At 43.9% G+C, this 19,660-nt stretch overlaps 1 protein-coding gene across 12 annotated transcripts in view; it reads left to right on the top strand.

The window, feature by feature from the left end:
* The window catches only part of LOC310657659 (CD209 antigen-like protein 2), a 28,451-nt gene that overhangs the window by 4,372 nt on the left and 4,419 nt on the right, over positions 1 to 19,660 (top strand). For 5 of the 12 annotated variants that reach the window (XM_083398663.1, XM_083398668.1, XM_083398674.1 and 2 more), the window contains 5 exons: positions 1,593 to 1,691; positions 3,189 to 3,275; positions 4,002 to 4,153; positions 5,920 to 6,026; positions 7,701 to 8,136. In XM_083398663.1, coding sequence (XP_083254789.1) covers positions 1,593 to 1,691; positions 3,189 to 3,275; positions 4,002 to 4,153; positions 5,920 to 6,026; positions 7,701 to 7,869 — 614 coding nt within the window. In that variant the 3' untranslated portion in view covers positions 7,870 to 8,136. Of the gene's footprint in view, positions 1 to 1,592; positions 1,692 to 3,188; positions 3,276 to 4,001; positions 4,154 to 5,919; positions 6,027 to 7,700; positions 8,137 to 11,398; positions 11,463 to 12,601; positions 12,758 to 14,751; positions 14,872 to 16,925; positions 17,025 to 19,660 lie in introns of those variants that run through there. The other 7 variants (XM_083398670.1, XM_083398673.1, XM_083398671.1 and 4 more) reach the window with 2 other exon arrangements.

Below are 19,660 nucleotides of genomic sequence, written 5' to 3'. Positions count from 1 at the left end.
CAGAGTGCACCTCAGCTAAGCCATTTCCCTGAAACAACGCTGACCTACCCAGCACCTGCTGTGGGCACAGCTCATTGTGGGAAAGCAGCCTACAAGTATATTCATCCAATCAATCAATTGCGCGGGAAAAGACATGGCTACCTAGCAATGCTGGGAGCTTGAAGTGTGCTGTGAATTCTTCCTTGGTGAGAAAGGCTCATTGGCAGAGCAAATCAGCTGAGCCTCTTTGAAAACACAGCCTTTAGAACAAATCTCAACAATCTTTTTTAGGAGGGGGCCGGTTCACCGCCCCTCAGACCTTGTGCACGCACATATGCACACCCACGCAGTGGAGGGGGGCTTCTCTCTCCCCCCCTCTATCCCCCAGCTCCTCCCCTCCCCCTGCTTTCCTACCTCCTCCGCTGCTCTGCCTGCGGTTGGGACCCAGTGGCAATGGCATCGCCTCTCCATTCCAGGCCAGCTTTCCTGGGCGCTAGGCATGGGGCCAGCAGGTGTGGCAAGCTCCAGCCGAAGCCCCGCGATGCGCCCATCACGATGCCCATAGCGTGGCCATGGACAGAGGCATGAGGGGGTGGGTGGCGAGTCTGGGCCGTGCCTCACCGCACAGGTGGTGAACCTTCAGATTAGCTGGCACCAGACAAAGCTCAGCTCCCTTCCTCCGCAGGGCGGGGAGAAGCCAGGAGGAGGGGGGAGGATGGAGGAGGCGCCACTGCAGTGTGTGTGGGGGGGGGAATGGTGCCCAATTTTTTTTTGCAAAAAAATGGCACAGCGTGAACGATCACATCGATCCAAGCGGCAATTCCAGGACTGTCCATGGGCCGGATCCAGAGGGCAATTGGGCCTAATCCGAGCCACAGGCCTTAGTTTGCCAACCCATGCTTTAGAAGGTGGGTTGTGAGTACTAATAAACTCACCATCAGACCTCTTTCCTCTACCAGTCTACAGAGGGAAAATGTCTATTTGCATGCCCCATGGGAATCCATATCTTATCAGCTGATTGGTGTTAACAAAACACAATCAAATGTATTTGCTCTAAACACCAATCAGTTGACTGGTGCTAAGAACAAGCCCTTTAGATGTTGCCACCTGATGTCATAATGATGTAAGGTGAGTGACAGGTGAGTGATCCCATCCACCTGTCAAAGTTGGCCCACAGTGGGTGTGTGGGAAATAAGAATCTAGTCCACTGGTCAGATCCCATTTTACACACACACACACACACCCCACTATGTATGGAGGGGATAAAGTGGCTTTGCCTGTGCTGGCAGTGTCTCCTAAAAATGCAGGTACATCACATCCCTCGTCAGTTATTATGTCATTACCCAGTGTGCCCATGATGCTTGCAGAACCGCATTCTAGGTAGGACACAATGGATTTAGTAGGCAGGGTTGGGGGAAGCAGTTCATGCAGTATACAAAAGCATAGATTTCATGCCAGAAAATATGACTTCCCTACAAGGAAAGCAGGTTCCATAGCTAAGGAATGGGGAGCCTTGATTCAAAACCAGTCTCAGAAATTCCAGAGTGGGGGTTCAGCCATGCCCAGACAAGTGTGTTAGAATACAATTTCTTTTATTCTTAACTCATTTCTAGATATTCAGGGATCAGGAAAGTCATCTGCTGTAGTAAAAGCATTTAAGAACATTAAGGATTTTATGATAAAAAGGGAACCCTCTCTCAAAGGCAAGAATGGTAAGCAATGGGTTTCAGTCTGTGCATTCAAGACCACGCCTCCCCCCTGCCCAACCCAGGGATATCACCCTACAGCAAAACTGTTTGTGACAAGGAAAAAAAGGTTTAAAAAGGAGAATTCCCTGGATGCAAAGATCCAGGTTTGGGGCAACGACACTTTGGTGAGAGAACCCCAGCGGAGATTTAAAACCACAAAATATGCAGCAGAGTAAAGCATGGAAAGACAGGCTCTGAGGCTTTTAAAATATGCCCTTCCAAACTTCATGCCTTCTCCTAGCATAGAAAAAGACCCAACATTTGGTAAGTTAAAAATTGATTTACTTACAAACCCCTCAAAGGTCAGGTTCATGCAGAGGCATTCCGAGGTTGGGGGGGAGGCGGCTCGCCCTGGGTGCCATTCCAAAAGGGGTGACAAAATGCTGACCCCCGATTGGCGGCAATCCCCATGACGTGCCAGTCACCCCCAAGGATGCACGCCACGCCTCCGCGGGTGGCGTGCCATGCCCCCTAGGACGTGTGCCATGACCCTAGGGATACACGCCACACACCCCGGGACGAGCGCTTCTTCCAGTACCGGAGCAGGTTGCTTCACCTCTGGGTTCATGTGCTTTTCCATACATCAGCCAGAAAACACAGGCAGTAAACTTGGCTTAAGTTACAGTAGTGGAAGTTCTTAAATTATTGGTATAAGAACACAAGAATGACTTGTAAGAGCCCTGCGGTCTGGGCTGCAACAACCAGCTCAAAAACTGTTCACATGCTGAGCTTCTTGGGTAGACTGAAAGTAAACAAAGGCCTTGATTAGCTTCATCCCAAGGTGAGGGAAAGTGACCTAGCTAAGCCTGGCAGGAAAGCTTATTCTATGGTGTTAACCCCTTCATGTATTAATTATACTTCATGTTGGTTATATGAGGCTGCTTCTCCCATAAGAACTTATTCTCAGCAGGGAGGGGGGAAATGCAGGGAACTGGATGCACTGCAGTAGGTGGAAGAAAAATTAAACACCCTTTTATCATCTACTACTTTCTTTCTGGAAATGCTATCCCTTCATTCATAGTATTCAGCCAGAACAGAGAACCTTGCGTTTGCTGAAAAGATGTAGTTTAGATCTGATAAATCAGACTCAAGCATAACACATACTCTTTATATGCTTGTCTGTTTTGGTATGAAATCACTTGTGATTGGTTTTGCTGTGAAACTCAAGAAAAACTAGGGAGTGAACCTGCAGGTCCCATAAGAAATGGAACCTACAAGCTTAGGCTTTTATTTTATTCACATGAGGACATGATTTGGGTTAAGCCTGCTCTTTCCCGTCGATGATGCCAGATGCTGAAAATCAGGACTGTTCTTTCTGGGTCCTATATTTGGGTTCTGCTTCTTCTTGTTCTTCTTTTCATGCTAGAATGTGACCGTTCACTGGATTTTTGGAAAGTGGCTTTTAATATACATTGATGGATGTTTGAGATCCCACTGGCTTGAATTATTCAAACCTTTTAGATGCTGAAATATTTCGTGAAACTCAGAAGTTAGCAGACAAACTGGTTGACTTGATCATCAATGTGACTGAAATAGAAGATGAAATTGGTAAGTTTCTTTGAGACGGTGATGCTGGAGAATCATGGTTATCTGCTTCCACCTTCCATTTCTCAGCACCACGGTGGCTCAACTGGATCAAGAGGGCAGTGCTAGTCTGTTGGAATCCCTTCACAGACACTTCTCCATGAAACGAGCCTAAATGTTTTCATTATACGGACAAACGTTCTAGAGGGTTGGCTATCCAGTCGTTTCAATAAATTATGATGGATTATAATAGGAGTGGGACACGGGTGGTGCTGTGGTCTAAACCACAGAGCCTAGGACTTGCCGATCAGAAGGTCGGCGGTTTGATTCCCCGCGATGGGGTGAGCTCCTGTTGCTCGGTCCCTGCTCCTGCCAACCTAGCAGTTTGAAAGCACGTCAAAGTGCAAGTAAATAAATAGGTACCACTCTGGCGGGAAGGTAAACGGCATTTCCGTGTGCTGCTCTGGTTCTCCAGAAGCGGCTTAGTCCTGCTGGCCACATGACCCGGAAGCTGTACGCTGGCTCCCTCGACCAATAAAGCGAGATGAGAGCCGCAACCCCAGAGTCGGGCACGACTGGACCAAATGGTCAGGGGTCCCTTTACCTTTACCTTATAATAGAAGTACATAATGGGTGTGTGTGTGTGTGTGTTTGTAAACAGAGAGAGAGAGATACCTTCAGTTTGGCTTCTCTTATTTCCCTATTTCCCTCCCTTCTCTTTTCACTGCAAATTCCCGGCTTGTTTCAAAGAGGATATTAGCGACAAGCTTCGTCAGCAATGGGTGCCGTACAAGGAAGTCTTATATTTATTTGAAGACAGAACAAAGCCGTGGCACAAAGCAATAACAGCTTGTGAGGATGAAAAATCCATGCTGATTACTATTGGAAGTCTTGAAGAGGAGGTGAGCAGAACACTGGAATACATGAACACCAAGACTATTCCTTCACAATTTGATTGTTTTATGTCTTTTGGGTTCTTATGAAACTTCTGTAGCATCTCAACTACTTCCTACTCCTTTCCTCCACAAGCAGAAAAAAATCACGGGGCAAAATTATATAAACTGTGCTCCAATAATCAAAAAGTTCTGGAGATTTGGGGGGTGTTTATTTTTTAAAATAGTGTTACAAAAGTTGGGTGCCACCCCCACTCTCTGCCGAGCGGTGGCAAGTGTTGATGGACCTCAACCAAAACTCTCTGCTACCGGCTGCATAGTCTGTGTAGTCCAGGATGACAACTTAGGAACATAATGTGCTGAACAGTAACTTGATTTGTATTTGCTTTTATTATATACAGAGTATAGCACAGCTTTGTACAAGTTACTATATGCACAGACTCAATTCAAACTCTACACGCCAACCTCTGAACTCCAACACCAAACTACTGTGTCATGCTGCTTATAAGGGAAAACTTTTACCCAAGCATCATCTGCTGCTAAGCTTCCCTGTCTCCAAGCAAACCTTCTCACATACTCTTGCTTAACTTGGCTTCTTGCCAACTCACTAATTGTCCACTTCAAAGGTTTCTCACAAACCTCAACAGCAAGATCTCAGTAGGTTCCCAGCACTCACCCAGGGTCTGTGTTCCTTTAGAGAACTGAGACACAGCAGAGACTGCCGTAGCTTTAAGAAATATGATTTATTTACCTGTTTACACCTTCAGTCTGCATGGAGTCCAGATCCTACAGCATAGTCATTTCAAAAGGGGTTTGTATCCCACAGCCGTGGAGCCCTGATTCCAGTCTTTCTTCTCTTCTTTATTCTTCCCAGCACACCTTACTAAAGACTTTCTTTTCCCGTCACTTCACACCCAGTTACCTTGGCCACCTTCTGTCTGCCCAGGCCCAAGATTCCTCTTAGATGGGCCATCAACAACTTTTCTCATGTTAATACCTCTATCCCAGGTGAGGCCTTGGCTTGGAAGGGAAGTTTAGCCTGTGTTTTTCTACTGCAATCTTCCCTTCAATACTTCAAATAATCAAAATCCTACTGCAGAGTTTATGAACCAAGCTAAAAGTATCAGATTGCTGGGCACTTTGCTAGAATGTGTTTTGAGTTGCAGACTGGACATAGTACAATGTCAATTTCCTTACACCTCCTGGTATGAGAAATGAAAGAGGGGGGGGGATGTTAATACAGTGGTACCTTGGGTTAAGTACTTAATTTGTTCTAGAGGTCCATTCTTAACCTGAAACTGTTCTTAACCTGAAGCACCACTTTAGCTAATGGGGCCAGAGCACGATTTCTGTTCTCATCCTGAAGCAAAGTTCTTAACCCGAGGTACTATTTCTGGGTTAGCGGAGTCTGTAACATGAAGTGTATGTAACCTGAAGTGTATGTAACCCGAGGTACCACTGTAAGTACATAGGTGCCCAACCTGAATTAATTCACCTCTGACGGTTTCATTAACTAATTGATACCATTTGTTTTGAGTCGTCGTCCCCCCCATTATTCCTTTCATCAGACATTCAAATGAGCACATGTAGGTGGGAAAAGAAACCAAGCTTGTTTCTGTGATGAAACATTCTCCTGCCCATGCACAGTTCACGTTTGTTTCACCACTGGAAGAGCCTGTTTTCCTCCTAAGAAAGATATGTAATCTGAAATTGATTTGAAAGAGGATTCTGGTTCCTCATTCCTAGGAAAGACCTTCTGATTGTGCTCTTTGCAGGAGTTTCTAGAAAGAGAAACCAATACTGCACATCAAGACTCGTGGATTGGTCTCCCTTATAAGGATGGGAAATGGCAATGGTATAACGGTATTAATGTTGGAACCACGTGAGTGTAAACAAAATTTCTCTGCTTATTGTATTGTAGAAACTTTGTTAGGCATTCATCTCTGAGCACACTTGTTCTGCTTTACCTGCATCAGGAATTCACACAGGCTGTGGTTTTATGTTTCTTTTTGAGCTCCATAGGAGTTTAGTAGAAGGCAAACAACCATCTCTAGTCCATTTCAATCAAAAGTTGACATGCAGTGATCTTGAGTATTTAAAAAGTCTTGATAGTTTTGTTATCTCATCTTTAGCAAGCCAGCCATGGGGGAACCGTCATTACCACCTTATTTACAAACAGTCCAGAGGGTTGCAATGGCTGTCAGCCCCATGCCTACTTGGACTCAATGTTGCCACCATAGAGCTCAACAGAAAGGATAATGGGAACAAAAGAAGGATTAGTTGGCTCTGTCTATCATTGGTTGTTGCTCTGCTATCCATTTTTTCTGGCTCCACCAAATGAGGTTCATCAGTGGTGTAGTGTGTAGGGAGGATGAGGGGACTGTCACCCCAGACACAATTTTTTTTTGGGGGGGGGACACCATGGCACCCTGCCTCATCATGAGCAGTTGAGTCCTTCTCAGTGCCCTCCAGCTGGAGAGCAGTTGAGAAGGACACAACAGGATGTGCCCTGGCCCTGCAAGCTCAGTGATGCTTTTCTGAAGGGCATTGTTCAGGGAGGGCATTGTGGCCTGTTGCGTCCTTCTGTTGGCAACTGAGAAGGAGGCAACAGGCATGCACCCTGGACCCTGCAAGTAAGTCCATAGCGCTGGGCTCACAGGGACCAGGGTGCAGGCCTGTTGCATCCTTCTCAGCCACCCTCCAATTGAAGGGCACCATGAGAAGGATGCAACAGTTCACAGCACCCTTCCTGCAAGCCCAGCACCACTTGCAAAAGCTGAACTGGGCTTACAGTGGCAGATCACATGCCTAAGCACCCTGGGTGCAGGAGGGGGACGCACCGCTGCTGAGCTTCATTGCTAGAGTAGTATTTTAAGCAACAGTTTTTCCAACCTGCCTTCTCATCTGCTTTTCAGGCCTTGTTTAATTTTTCTGCTCCAACTATCCCCCCCAAAAAATATATTAGAATGTTTGTTATCATGAAGTTGTTTGTTTTTTTAAAAAAAGAAAAAATTGATTGGGTTTTGTTGTGGTTCTGTGGCTTTCCTTTAATGAGACATCCTATTCATCTCTAGAGTTAAATTTCCATGAGGCTTAACAAAATGAGTGCCTTTCCCCCAATCCACCACCCAATTCTCGTGTATCAAATGGGGGTGTTTTGTTTTATTCTACAATTTATTACCTGCTCTTTAGTAGGGGGATGCCTTCTGCACTAATTGCAATATAACTGTGAGAAATAAAATACAATAAAATTATATAGTGTGAAAAAGACATCAGATAATGTACCGTGGGGTGTATACTGTGAGAGACAGCTCACAGTGGCAAAAAGAAACTTCCTCCATAATATATTTTCTGCTGGTGGACAGAATCTTTTTAAAAAAATAAAAAAATAAATCTATGCATTGCAGTTATGAGTAGGTGGCAACCCTGAGACAGAAAACAGGAGTGTGAGAGAACTGAGCTGAACATTTCCTTAACATTCCTAAATAAAGTAAATATCCAGTGTGGATTTATTACTTTTGATTCACTTATTTCTGGTGCTGCCTTTTATTTTCAGTTACTGGAAGGCAGGTATGCCGCATGATTTAGATAACAAACGCTGCACCATCCTAAAAGCACATTGCTCTACTCCCCAAAAATGCTGGGAAAACATTCCCTGTGATAGACAAAAAAGATGGATATGTAAGAAGATGCCTGATAAAAGGTGGTACACGTTAAACCCTTGATGAAACTGGATTGCATGAGCTCTATGCTAAAAACAGATCACAGTGGATCCATCCCCGCTTTTAAAAGTCAGCTGTCCGGGTTATGGAATCAGGGCATGGGAGAGCTCAACCCTCTGCTGTCAACAATCAAAAGCACCTTGTCAGTATTCCTTCCTCAGAACTGGAAGAAGAGATCTTATTTTGCAACCTCAAAAACTTGGACCACATGGAAGAATTCAGTCCTAACTGGCTTCTGTACTTCCAATAAATTAATTTTGTATAATGTTACAGGTCTAGAGTTAGTGAATGTTAGAAATGGTGGAATTCAGGTAATATTGGGGACATTGAGGGGGAAATACAGGCTGCAGCAGGTCTCCTGAACTGTGCCAAACACAGAAATTCCTGGGTTTAGCCTATGCAAACTAGCCTGGCCTGAAGTTCTGGCCAGGCTAATTGAGTGCAAGCTATTATGAAACAGTGTCAGTCATCAAAATGTCAAAGAAACACCCTTGGGTCTGTGCACAACAGGGGTTGCCAAGAGCATGACGAGAGCGTGATGCTAAATAGGAAAAACGTATCCCTTTTAAAACTGAGAGATTTGGAGAAGGGAAGGGGCTGCTTAACAAAGGTTCTTGGGAAGGAGAAAGGAGGGGCCAGAACTTCATATGGGAACTGGAGGGCAGAAGCCTCTTGGAAGGTTGGCTGAAGGCAGGCTGGGACAGCGGCAAGGAGCTGTCTTGCAATCTGATGCTGCACTGCTGTGGGGAACAAGTCACTCTTGAGATGTGCATGCTATAACCTCTGCACTCCCTCCATCTACACCCTGGTGTTAATATGTGTCAAATAAATCATATTTCTCAAATGCATGTCAGTCTCTGCTGCGTCTTTTTTATATCATTTTTATTAAGTCTCCAACAATATTCTAAAGCATTGGTCATCATATACAATTTTTTAACATACAAATTTGCTTCCTGACTTCCCTCCCATCCATTCCTGATGTTCATTTTTTGACTCCTTTTCATTAGCTGCTTTACAACACATGTATTTTTATTCTCTAAACCCCGCTACCGTTAAATCTTTCATTAATCCACTGCTTATATTTTTAAATCCTGCCTGCAACTTCATCTATTGGTGATATTTTGAAAGGTAACCCATCCAGGGTCTCCATTCTTCCTTAAACACTTTGTCATTATGTCCTCTTAATTTGGCAGTTAATTTCACAATTTCAGCATATTCCATCCATTTCATAAGCCATTCTTCCTTGGTTAGTAATTTTTTCTCTTTCCACTTCTGTGCATACAAACTTCTAGCTGCTGTTGCCACATACATAAATAAACTACTCAGCTTTCTTGGGACCTATGTCCCCATTATTCCTACTAAAAAGGCTTTGGGGTTGTTGGGGTTTTTTTAGGGATTATTAATTTAAACTTCCTTTTCAATTCGTTATAATTTTCCAAAAGTCCTTCAACTTTTTACAGTACCACCATATGTGATAAAATGACCCTTCCTCCTCTTGGCCTTTCCATCAAATACCTGGTATATATTTTTACATTTTTGCTCGTTTTTGTATAAATCATTTTTATACAGTTTTCTTTCAACACCCTGGTGTAAATATGTGTACAATAAACCATCTTTCTTAAAGACATGACAGTCTTCCCTGAGTCTTGTCTCTCCCAATGGAAACACATCCCTGAGTAACTGCCTAAAACTCTCTGGAATCTTGCTACCACCTTGTAGCAATTCAGGGTGGCATGCAACCTCTTGGTGGCTTAGCCCAGATGCTGAAGATGTGATGTGTGCACAGCAAAGAAGGACCCTGATGCAGCAATTCCTGGTGGGCGCTCCAGTGGAGCGGGTGATGGTGGGTGTACTGGGGATCTTGCCTGAAACAGGGACTGGCAACCATTATATTTGGGTTGCCATGGATTATTTCACACAATGGTTGGAGCCTTATATGATTTTAAAAACAAAAAACCAGTGTGGTAAGAATTCACCTCTACACCACCGTGTTTGTCCTCAGAGGAGAGGACAATGCTCGCACCATTACCAGGAAGAGTCAGCATTGTTTGGTCAGAACAATGATCCTCCTCCTCCTGGTCTAAGTCTGTTGTTTTGGATAATACCAAACCAGCAATTCTCTCCACATCCTGTTCCCTAAGGAAAGATCATGGCAGGTAATGGGAGGCTTTAATGTGGGGCAAAACCTGGGGATGGAGCAATTTACAAAAATGTATCAAAAGATGTCATAAACCCTCCCAAGGCTCTGAGGTGGTTTCAAAGTATCAGAGCCAGCCCACGTCACCACAGATTCCAGATTGATCCAAATAAGTCCAGAACGGGGAATCTCTACTTGGAGTGGTGCCTCGGAAGGTTGTGGACTCACCTTCATTGGAGGTTTTTAAGCAGAGGTTGGATGGCCATCTGTCATGGATGCTTTAGTTGAGATTCCTTCATTGCACAGGGTTGAACTAGATGGACTTTGGTTTCCCTTCCAACTCTACAATTCTATGAACACCCATCAAACAAAATTAGCATGGACAATGGAAATGGATGATGGGAATTGTAGTCCAGTAGCATTCAAAAGACTGCAGATTTCCAAGAGCAGCATGATGGAACACAATGAAGAGATTCCCCAGCAGGTTGCGGCAAGTGAACATTTTGCATTTCATAGTGTTCCAAAGATATTCATGAGCAGCCCTTTCATGTGTGAGAGTGCCTTGAAAGTAGAATAAGTGACTTCTGCTATTTGTGGAATGCTGATTGGCTGCTGCCAGTCCCAATCAGGAAGGAGCAGAATGAGAAGAGTTCTGGAATGTTCTGCATCAAAGTGGAAGGTGGTTGAAGCCGTTGAAGGAAGGAACATCTGCAGGAAAAAGCTGAGGCGGAGAGAAGATAAAGGATTCAGTGAGGCACCACGGTATCCAAAGTGGGGGGAACAAATCATTCATAATCAGCTGCCTTTTTCTAAGGCCATTGGTTGTCTTGCCCCATGTGCTATCTAGCCAACTGGCAACAGCTGCCCAGGATCTCTGGCAAAAATAGGTCTTTCCCAGACCTACTGCTGGAGCTCCTTATGATGGGAGATGCTGCAGATTGTATCAGGGCCTTCTGAATGAAGTATGTGCTCTGTCACTGAGCTAGAACTCGGAAGGCCCCAGTTGCCCTATTCTAGTGGGAGATGAGGAGATTCCTGTAGTTCTCCAGGGAATAGGCGACTCCATGTTTGAAAGCAAAGTGAGGGTTGGTTGGATGCACGCAAGTTTTTCATGCCAGCTCCCTTGTATGAATAGCATGGTGTGACTGCTCTGTAAATGGTACCTTTGTCTCAAGACATTGTTTTAATAGTTTACTCCATTAAATGGTCACACAGAAGAACTCCAGGATGAGACAACACTCAACATGAGAAGATAAGATGGAAGCCAAGAAAAAGATCTTGTCAACAAGAAGAGGCAAGTTTTTGTATGTTGTTATTCTGATTTGTCTTTGACTACTAAATTATTTGATAGAAGTTGTGCTAACTGTCTACTCTGTCATATGGTTCCGAACACAGGATGACATAAGGTGCCAATCCGCATGAGCAGTTAAAATGGTGGGAGGCCTGACATTCACGGAAGGTAGGTTTTTCCCACTGTTATTTCCTCTTCAGAGCAATACAGGAAGGCAAAGTTATTCTACTCACCTCTGAGCCTTCCTTCTGTCCTTCTGATTCCTGTTTCCTTTCCTTCCTTCTACCATGAGTGTGAAATTGAGGGACAGAGCAGAGATTTATCTCTGGGCAACACTACTCTCAGGTTGAGCGCCTGCCTTTTTTCCACCTTCTGACATTTTATTAAATTTAATAAAATAAATGAACCATACTGTTCATTAATTGAAACAATCATTTGATGATTTATATTTTACTTTGTTACTCCATCGTCAGCACATATGAACTGACATTTAGTCCTAGATTCATATAGTCGTATCTTTATTCAGCTTGATTAATGATGCATTTAAATAGCCTTTTATACCTTACTAGCAGGTAGTGCTTGATGCTGCCTGGGATCTCAGAATGTTGTGGTTTTTTAAATGGATACTGTAATATATGAGTTTGGACCCATTGTGCCATCAATTGGGTGAAGTCATGCCAAAGCCACATTTGATTCAAAATGGCACTCGTGGTGAGGCCCTGTCAGGCTGCCAGAAAAGCCCTTCCATCTGGGGTCCAACGCTGTAAGCAGAAACCGGAACAGCTTGGCCGTAATTAACTTTATTGCTCAGTAACCAAGGAGACAGCGCACTGCACATAAATCAGCTAAGCAAGGCAGTTGCAGAAGCTAAAGTTCCATCCTCTCTCTTCCTTATTTACACCTCCCTCCATGCGTTTTTTTGCTTTGACTCGGCTTCTCTTAATTGTTCTAGCCTTTTCTCGACCCTTCTTTCTGTGGCTACCTCAAGCATCTCCCCTTCACCCTCACTTTCTGTTGCTGATTCCTCCCTGTCCCACCAGCCTGAACCTGGGTCAAAGTCCCCTCCCCACTCAGGTGCCTCCTGGACTACTGGCTGCCCCCACTCTTCCTCAACCAGCCAATCCCTGACAGACACCCAACCTCACCCCAGGAAACCTCATGCAGAGTTTGGTGAAGACATCTCAAGTCTTGGAGGAGCTTACCCTTCTGGGGTTTAGCTCCCAGTACACAGCGCCTTTTCTATTCCCTTTTTTACGAGCTGATGTTCTAATAAATTACATATTATGTGATCCAACACCACAATGCAGCTTCAAAAACCAGTGTGGCTTCTAGATCGAATGTGGCTTCCAGATCGAATGTGGCTTCCAGATCCAATGTGGCTTCTAGATCAAATGTCTCTTCTAGATCCAGTGTGGCATCCAGAACAAGACTAAAACGCAGACGAAAACCACCACCTAAAAAGGGTATGTATGCAGCACACACAGAAGTGGTTCATAGCTTAGACAAGGAGCAAACTGGAAAGGAAAAGTGGGAGAGCAACAGGAAGCATCTGTGACCAGTCATGGTAGGGAGGGCTGGAGAAAAGCTAGCAGTGCTCTGTCAACCCAACAGGCTCACTTAGTCAAACCAACCAACCAAGGTTTGAGTCCAACGTCCTCTGCTGGCTATGGCAGCGGTGGTGTGAAGCACCAAGCTTCAGCCTATGTTCTCTCCTCACTACTTATTTAAACAGGGAACCTCAGACAGAAAGAAATGGCAGGCAAGAAAGACTTTTCCATTCACTTAGCCTGACAGTTGACAAGGGAGACAGGCTTAGAAAGCCAGCTTTGGCTTGCTTATCCTGAGATCCCTATGGCAGGGAAAAGAAAACTTGGCAGGTGTGGTCATTTAAGTGTGGCCTGAATGCTCCATCACAGAGTGGAGCGGGAGAAGCAGGGGCGACCCATCCATGAGGCAAACTGCCTCAGGCTGTAGAATCTAATGGGCACATGCTCCTCCATCACTGGAGAAGTGGTAGAGGTGGTTTCGGGGTGAGAGCTCTATGAAATCGCCTGAAGACCTCATGTCTCGTGTGGCCTCACCAGGATCTTGTGAAGATCACGCAAGGCCTCTGTCCGATCTCATGGGGCTCTTGTGAGATCTTGCCAGACCCCAGAAGCTGCATGACCCTGCTAAGCCAGACTTCAACAGGAGCTGTAAGGTGGGGTCGATGGCATGCAAACATAGTGCCACCTTCCCATTTTGCCTCAGGTGGCAAAGCAGAATGGACCACTCCTGGGGAGAAGCTAAAGCTATGTATGAGGAGGGACTTCTTGGACCTCTTTATGGTGAGCCCAACTGGTGCCAAGGCCATGCTCTGGTGGCTTCCACTGGGGACTACTTATTGAGGTGCTGTTCATATAATCTTTTGTTCCCAAGTCTGCATCTTTGTTTCAGATTGTTATAAGAAAGGATAGTGTGTGTGTTCTGATGTTTGGAATGTCTTAGTTGTTTATTTAGTGCAGACTCCTTAAGAGACAACTTACATATTTAGAAAACACCACTAACAATTTATAGATTTATTTGATATAGATTGTGTTTTAAAGCTCCATTGGGTCAGGCAAAAGGCTCATGTAGTCCAACACCCTGTTCTCACAGTGGCCAAACGGATGCCTACAGGAAGCCTGCAAGCTGGACCTGAATACAACAGCGTAGTCCTTATTTGCAATACCAAGCAATGGGTTTTGAGAGGCATTGTTGAGAGCAGTAAAGAGTTAATCTGCTGTGCCTCGGAGCTGAGGGGAAGAGCTTACCAGGCAGGATGTGACGTGAACAGCCTGATATGCTGTCTGTGTTCTGTGGGAATCAAAAGCAGTTAGTTGAACTGCTCAGCTCCAGGAGAAGGGAGCAAGAAAATGCAGTTGCAATCAGATGGGTTCTGATCTGTGTACATACATGTTTTTGGAGCAATAAATAACTTTAAGAAACAGAAGCTGACGTCTCGGGATTCTTCCCTTATCACACGCACACCGCTGCACTAATTCTGCTGATGATTTTACGACCTACAGAGGCCCGCGCAGAGGAAGTGTGCCGGGCGCCATAAAACAATAAATCTGTCCGAGGAGATTTATTGGAAGAGATCAAACTCAATAAACAACAGGCATATTGCCTCTAACAGCGAATGCAGAACATAGCCACTGTAGCTGGTAGCCATTGGTCAACCTCACCTCCATGAGTCTGTCTAACCTTCTTTAAAAGCCACCCAGGTTGATGGGCATCACTACTCCTTGTGGGAGTAAATTCCATAGTCAAAGTATGTGCTCCGTCTCACCTTATTTTCTTGTATATATGTTAATAGCTTTATGCGTTAACAAGAATTCCAAAAACACAGCAAAATGAACCATACCTTAATGGGATAATGGCGGGATGTTCATACGTGATTGTTAAAGCATAATTTTATTTCTTTTTGCACTTCAAGGAAAATTCGCTGCACTTTTGCAGTCCATAACAGAGTGCTCTGTACCTTCCCTTGCTGCAACTACTGCGGTGGTGCTGTGCCTGGTCCTGTTTTGTGCTGCAGTTGGAGTAATTAATCTGTGTAAGTTCAACTGGGGGGGGGGGGCTATAGAGTTATCCTGGTTGGCTTTACATCATTTTGAAGAACACTTTCAAAAGTGGGGGCATTATCCAGCCTCAGTTAATCCATTTTACCTCCCAGTGTGTGAGGTAAGGAAGTGGTTGAATCTCACCCATTGAAACAAATGCTTCTGTTTCTTGTCCCTGAATAATCCAGAGACTTCATAGGCCAACTTTATTTATTTATTTGTTTGTTTGTTTATATCCTGCCTTTCCCCCAGACGGGGACTCAACACAGCCAACAGTAACCGCCAGGACCATATAACACGGGTCCTAAAGGATCTTCACTGGCTCCCAGTACATTTCCGAGCACAATTCAAAGTGTTGGCGCTGATCTTTAAAACCCTAAACGACCTTGGCTCAGTATACCTGAAGGAGCATCTCCACCCCCATCGTTCAGTCTGGACACTGAAGTCCAGCTCTGAGGGCCTTCTGGCAGTTCCCTCCCTGTGAGAAGTGAGGTTACAGGGAACCAGGCAGAGGGCCTCCTCAGTGGTGGCACCCGCCCTGTGCAACGCCCTCCCATCAGGAAATAAACAACTACCTGACTTTTTAGAAGACATCTGAAGGCAGCCCTGTATCAGGATATTTTTAATGTTTGATGTTTTATTGTGTTTGTATGTGATGGAAGCTGCCCAGAGTTCCTGGAAAAACCCAGACAGATGGGTGGGGTATAAATAACAAAAATATTATTATTATTATTATTATTATTATTATTATTATTACAACAGATAAAAGAGAGAAAGCTAAAAACATAGATACGATCATTACCAAGCAGCAATTAAGCACTAATGGAATTAAAATAATATATATAAAGAACTATTAAAAATAACAACTACAAGAAAAACATCACAGCACCAACCCTTTCGTTCAAAGCAGTCAGTTCCTAAAAGTCTGTTGAGATAAGAAAGTCTTCACCTGCCATTGGAAGGACAACATTTTGGAGCATCCTGCAGAGATCTCTCTCCATGCGTGCCATTCTCTGCTCCTATTCCTTCTAATCTTTGTCTGCTGAATGAGAGATTCCTTCTCTTAAAGCGACTCTCCTAAGTTGTACAGTGGATCTCTGTTTATCACATTTGCTGGCTGTGCCCCCTCCTGGGAATACGGGTCTGCAGTCTGTCCGCCTTGTTCCTTCCTGCTCATGTGGTGGCAGAAAGCCTTTTCCACTGGCAAGATAAAATGGGAGGAAGGTGTTGAATCCCTAGTGAGTTATGATGTCATCACCCAATGTGCCCATGATCTTTGCATAACTATATCCCAAGGAGGACATCAAATCACAATGGATTCAGCAGGGCTGGGAGAACCAGTTCACCTGGTATATAAGACTGCAGATCGCCTGCTAGAAACTATGACTGTCATACAAAAAGCAGGTTTCTCCGAGACCAGGGAGAAGAGACGGTGGAAGAAGATTGGAAATTTTTAAAATTTTATTCAGAGTAATATAGCATAATTAAGGAATGTTGGGAAATGGTGGAATGAAATTATATGACTTTAGTAGAAATATGATAAGGATTTAAGTATAGATAAATTTTAAGATTTTGATGGTAAGATAAGGTTAAAATAAATTAAGACAATTAAACGATAGAAAGCAGTGAAAGATGGAAAGGATTTGCTGATTTAATTATTAACTGGAATACAAAAATGGGAGGTGGGAGGAGGTCGAGAAAATAAGTCATTGAAAGATAAAGATATGGAAAATGGATGTGTTTTTAAATGTTTTTGCTTTTTCTTGGTGTGTTGATGTATTGTGTTTTTTTTCTTTTATTTTTGATGTATTATCTCTTAACTTTTTTCTTTTTTTATACTGTCCTTTTCTTTTTTTCTTTTTTTCTGTAGCTATAATTTTTTTTAATAAATATTATTTTTAAAAAAACACAAAAAGCAGGTTTCACAGTGAAGGCACAGGGAGTCTTGATTCAAAAATCATTCCAAGCAATTATTTTTTTTGGTGGGGAGGGGTGTAGCACACTCATGCCCAGACAACCATTTCTTTTTCTCTTTAATCCCTTCTAGATATCTACGAGCGGAACAAAATGCATTTAGAAAAGAGAGCAATGAAAACTATCAGAGACTTTATGATAAAAAGGGAACCATCCCTTCAGAACAAGAATGGTAAGCGATAAGTTTCCATCAGTATATTCATGAACACTGCTCCCCAGCCATACACCCCATCAAGGGGTATTGCCCCACAGTAGAACTTATTTCCAGTCTCTTATGTAGAGAGGGGGAAGTAGCTGGGGAGTGGAGGAAGAATGAAGAGCCCACCTTTCCTCCAACACTGGTCCTCTGAAAATGCCCCTCTTCCCACAAACAACCACTTTCAAAATATGCAGAGTTGGGAGCCTGTGTCTGCGGGAGCCTGGACCTGTTAAATCAGAACCAATCATCACCCAGTTCCTTTGTATATCTGTCCATTTTGTTATGATTTCCCAGAATTGGTTGGCTTTGCTATGGGACTGGCTAGGAAAGCTGGATTACCTCCTTGTTGCCCTTCGAACAGGCCTCTAGGAACTGGCTGTTTTTTAAGGAAAGGGCTGGCAGTGTGATGTTTTTTAAAATATTTGTTTTTTATGTTATTTTGTTTTTATTAATGTTTAATAACTTTTTAATGGTTGACTTTGCTATGATTTTAGCTTTTCTATTTTATCTGCATTTTGCATTTTTTTTATCTGTAAACTTCCTTGAGTCCCAGTCTGGGGGGAAAGTGAGATACAAATAAATATAACTATAATAATAGTGAATTTGCAAATCCCAGAAGAAACAAAACCCATGCGGGGGTAGGAATTGAGGTACTGCATGGACAATTTTAATATTGAAAAACCTATCGTTGTAAGAGAAGACTCAACATGCTTACAAACTGACTCATGCACCAGAAAGTCCTAAAATTCTATGTTGAGTTGCCCATCTTAATTTCTGCACCATGTGTGTGCAGTTCCCATGTGCTACAGTATCATACATGGTGTAAGGTGATTAGAAATAAGAATGTAAGACATGAAGTGTGGGTTTATATTAGACCCATTTTATCAATTCCAGCTTAAGACTTTAAGTTCTTAGTTCAAAGGGAAGGCCAATGTGCAGTAAGTATTCCCAAACAACTGTTGATCTCCTAAACCAGTTATAATTGGGTGGCACTGTGGTCTAAACCACAGAGCCTACGGCTTGCTGATCAGAAGGTTGGCAGTTTGAATCCCTGTGAGAGGGTGAGCTCCCGTTGCTCGGTCCCTGCTCCTGCCAACCTAGCAGTTCGAAAGCACGTCAAAGTGCAAGTAGATAAATAGGTACCACTCCAGCGGGAAGGTAAACGGCATTTCCGTGCGCTGCACTGGTTTGCCAGAAGCGACTTAGTCATGCTGGCCACATGACCCGGAAGCTGTACGCCAGCTCCCTCGGCCAGTAAAGCAAGATGAGCACCACAACCCCAGAGTCGTCCACAACTGGACCAAATGGTCGTGGGCACGTTTACCTTTGCCCTGTAAGGAGGAAAAGCGGCTTTAATTCCATCGTCCCTCTCCTCTGCCCATGACACTCCCCTTCAGTTGAGGAGGAAGGCTTTCCTGATTAATGTCTCCTGGATGCCCCATAACTCCACGGGAATAGCACAGCTTAGCCTCCAAAATTATATTTTGCCCCCAGGTCCTGCAAGTCTCTGTGCAAGTCTCCAGTACAGTGGTACCTCGGGTTACATACGCTTCAGGTTACATACGCTTCAGGTTACAGACTCCGCTAACCCAGAAATAGTACCTTGGGTTAAGAACTTTGCTTCAGGATGAGAACCGAAATCGTGTGGCGGCAGCAGGAGGCCCCATTAGCTAAAGTGGTGCTTCAGATTAAGAACAGTTTCAGGTTAAGAACGGACCTCCGGAACGAATTAAGTACGTAACCAGAGGTACCACTGTATCACTATTCTTCTGAAAAGTGCTCACCCTTCGTGTCAAGCTATTCCCCACTTTTATTTTGAATTTATTGATAAGATGGTTAATAGCTACGTAATCGACATGCATAGAACTGATTTAATAAAATGGAAATTGTTGTTACTCAGACCACATTAAATGGCTTAATTCTAGCATTGGTCCCACGCAAATCATTCTGTTTGGCTATTTTGAGAAGCAGGCAAGTGAACATTGCCAAGTGATGCCAGTTTCAGCCATGTACTTTGGAACACTGGAGGCTGGACTTGTGTAAATGTACAACATGGGTCCCACCGCTAACCTCTGGCATCTCCTCAGTTGAGGTTCCAACTCAATATTCTCATGGCTTTTCTAAAACATTTATTTAATCCTATGACATTCAATTTGAGAATTTTGTGTACTGAACATCTTGCAGCAAACTGTAAGTTTGAATGTGGAGAACTTGCCCGAGAACATTTTCAGTTGCAGAAAGCGCATATCTATTGCTGGCACCATGAACACTACTTTGGGGACCTAAGTTACCTTTGGGGAAGCTTGAACCTTTACTCAGTACTAGCAAAACGGTAAAGGGATATGTATATGGAGCTCGTACACTGAAAATTCCACTTGAATAGGGCAATCTCCGTCCAGTGTGTCCTTGTGTGCTCTTCACAAAGAAGACACACAACCCACTCCCTTTCAAGAACCGTGAAGGTCAAGCCACAAAATGGCCTTCTCCAGGAGATAGGACAAGTTTTACCATCAGTATACCAATATCCCTCAGTAGAAAGGAAATCGATGTTAACAGCTGACCCAATTGGGGCAAGGGTGGAGTAAACCTTGGTCATACCAGACACTGAG

Source organism: Podarcis tiliguerta, assembly GCF_965153285.1.
Source record: "Podarcis tiliguerta genome assembly, chromosome: 9".
Lineage (NCBI taxonomy): Eukaryota > Metazoa > Chordata > Lepidosauria > Squamata > Lacertidae > Podarcis > Podarcis tiliguerta.
This window is presented reverse-complemented; position numbering and strand designations above follow the sequence as displayed.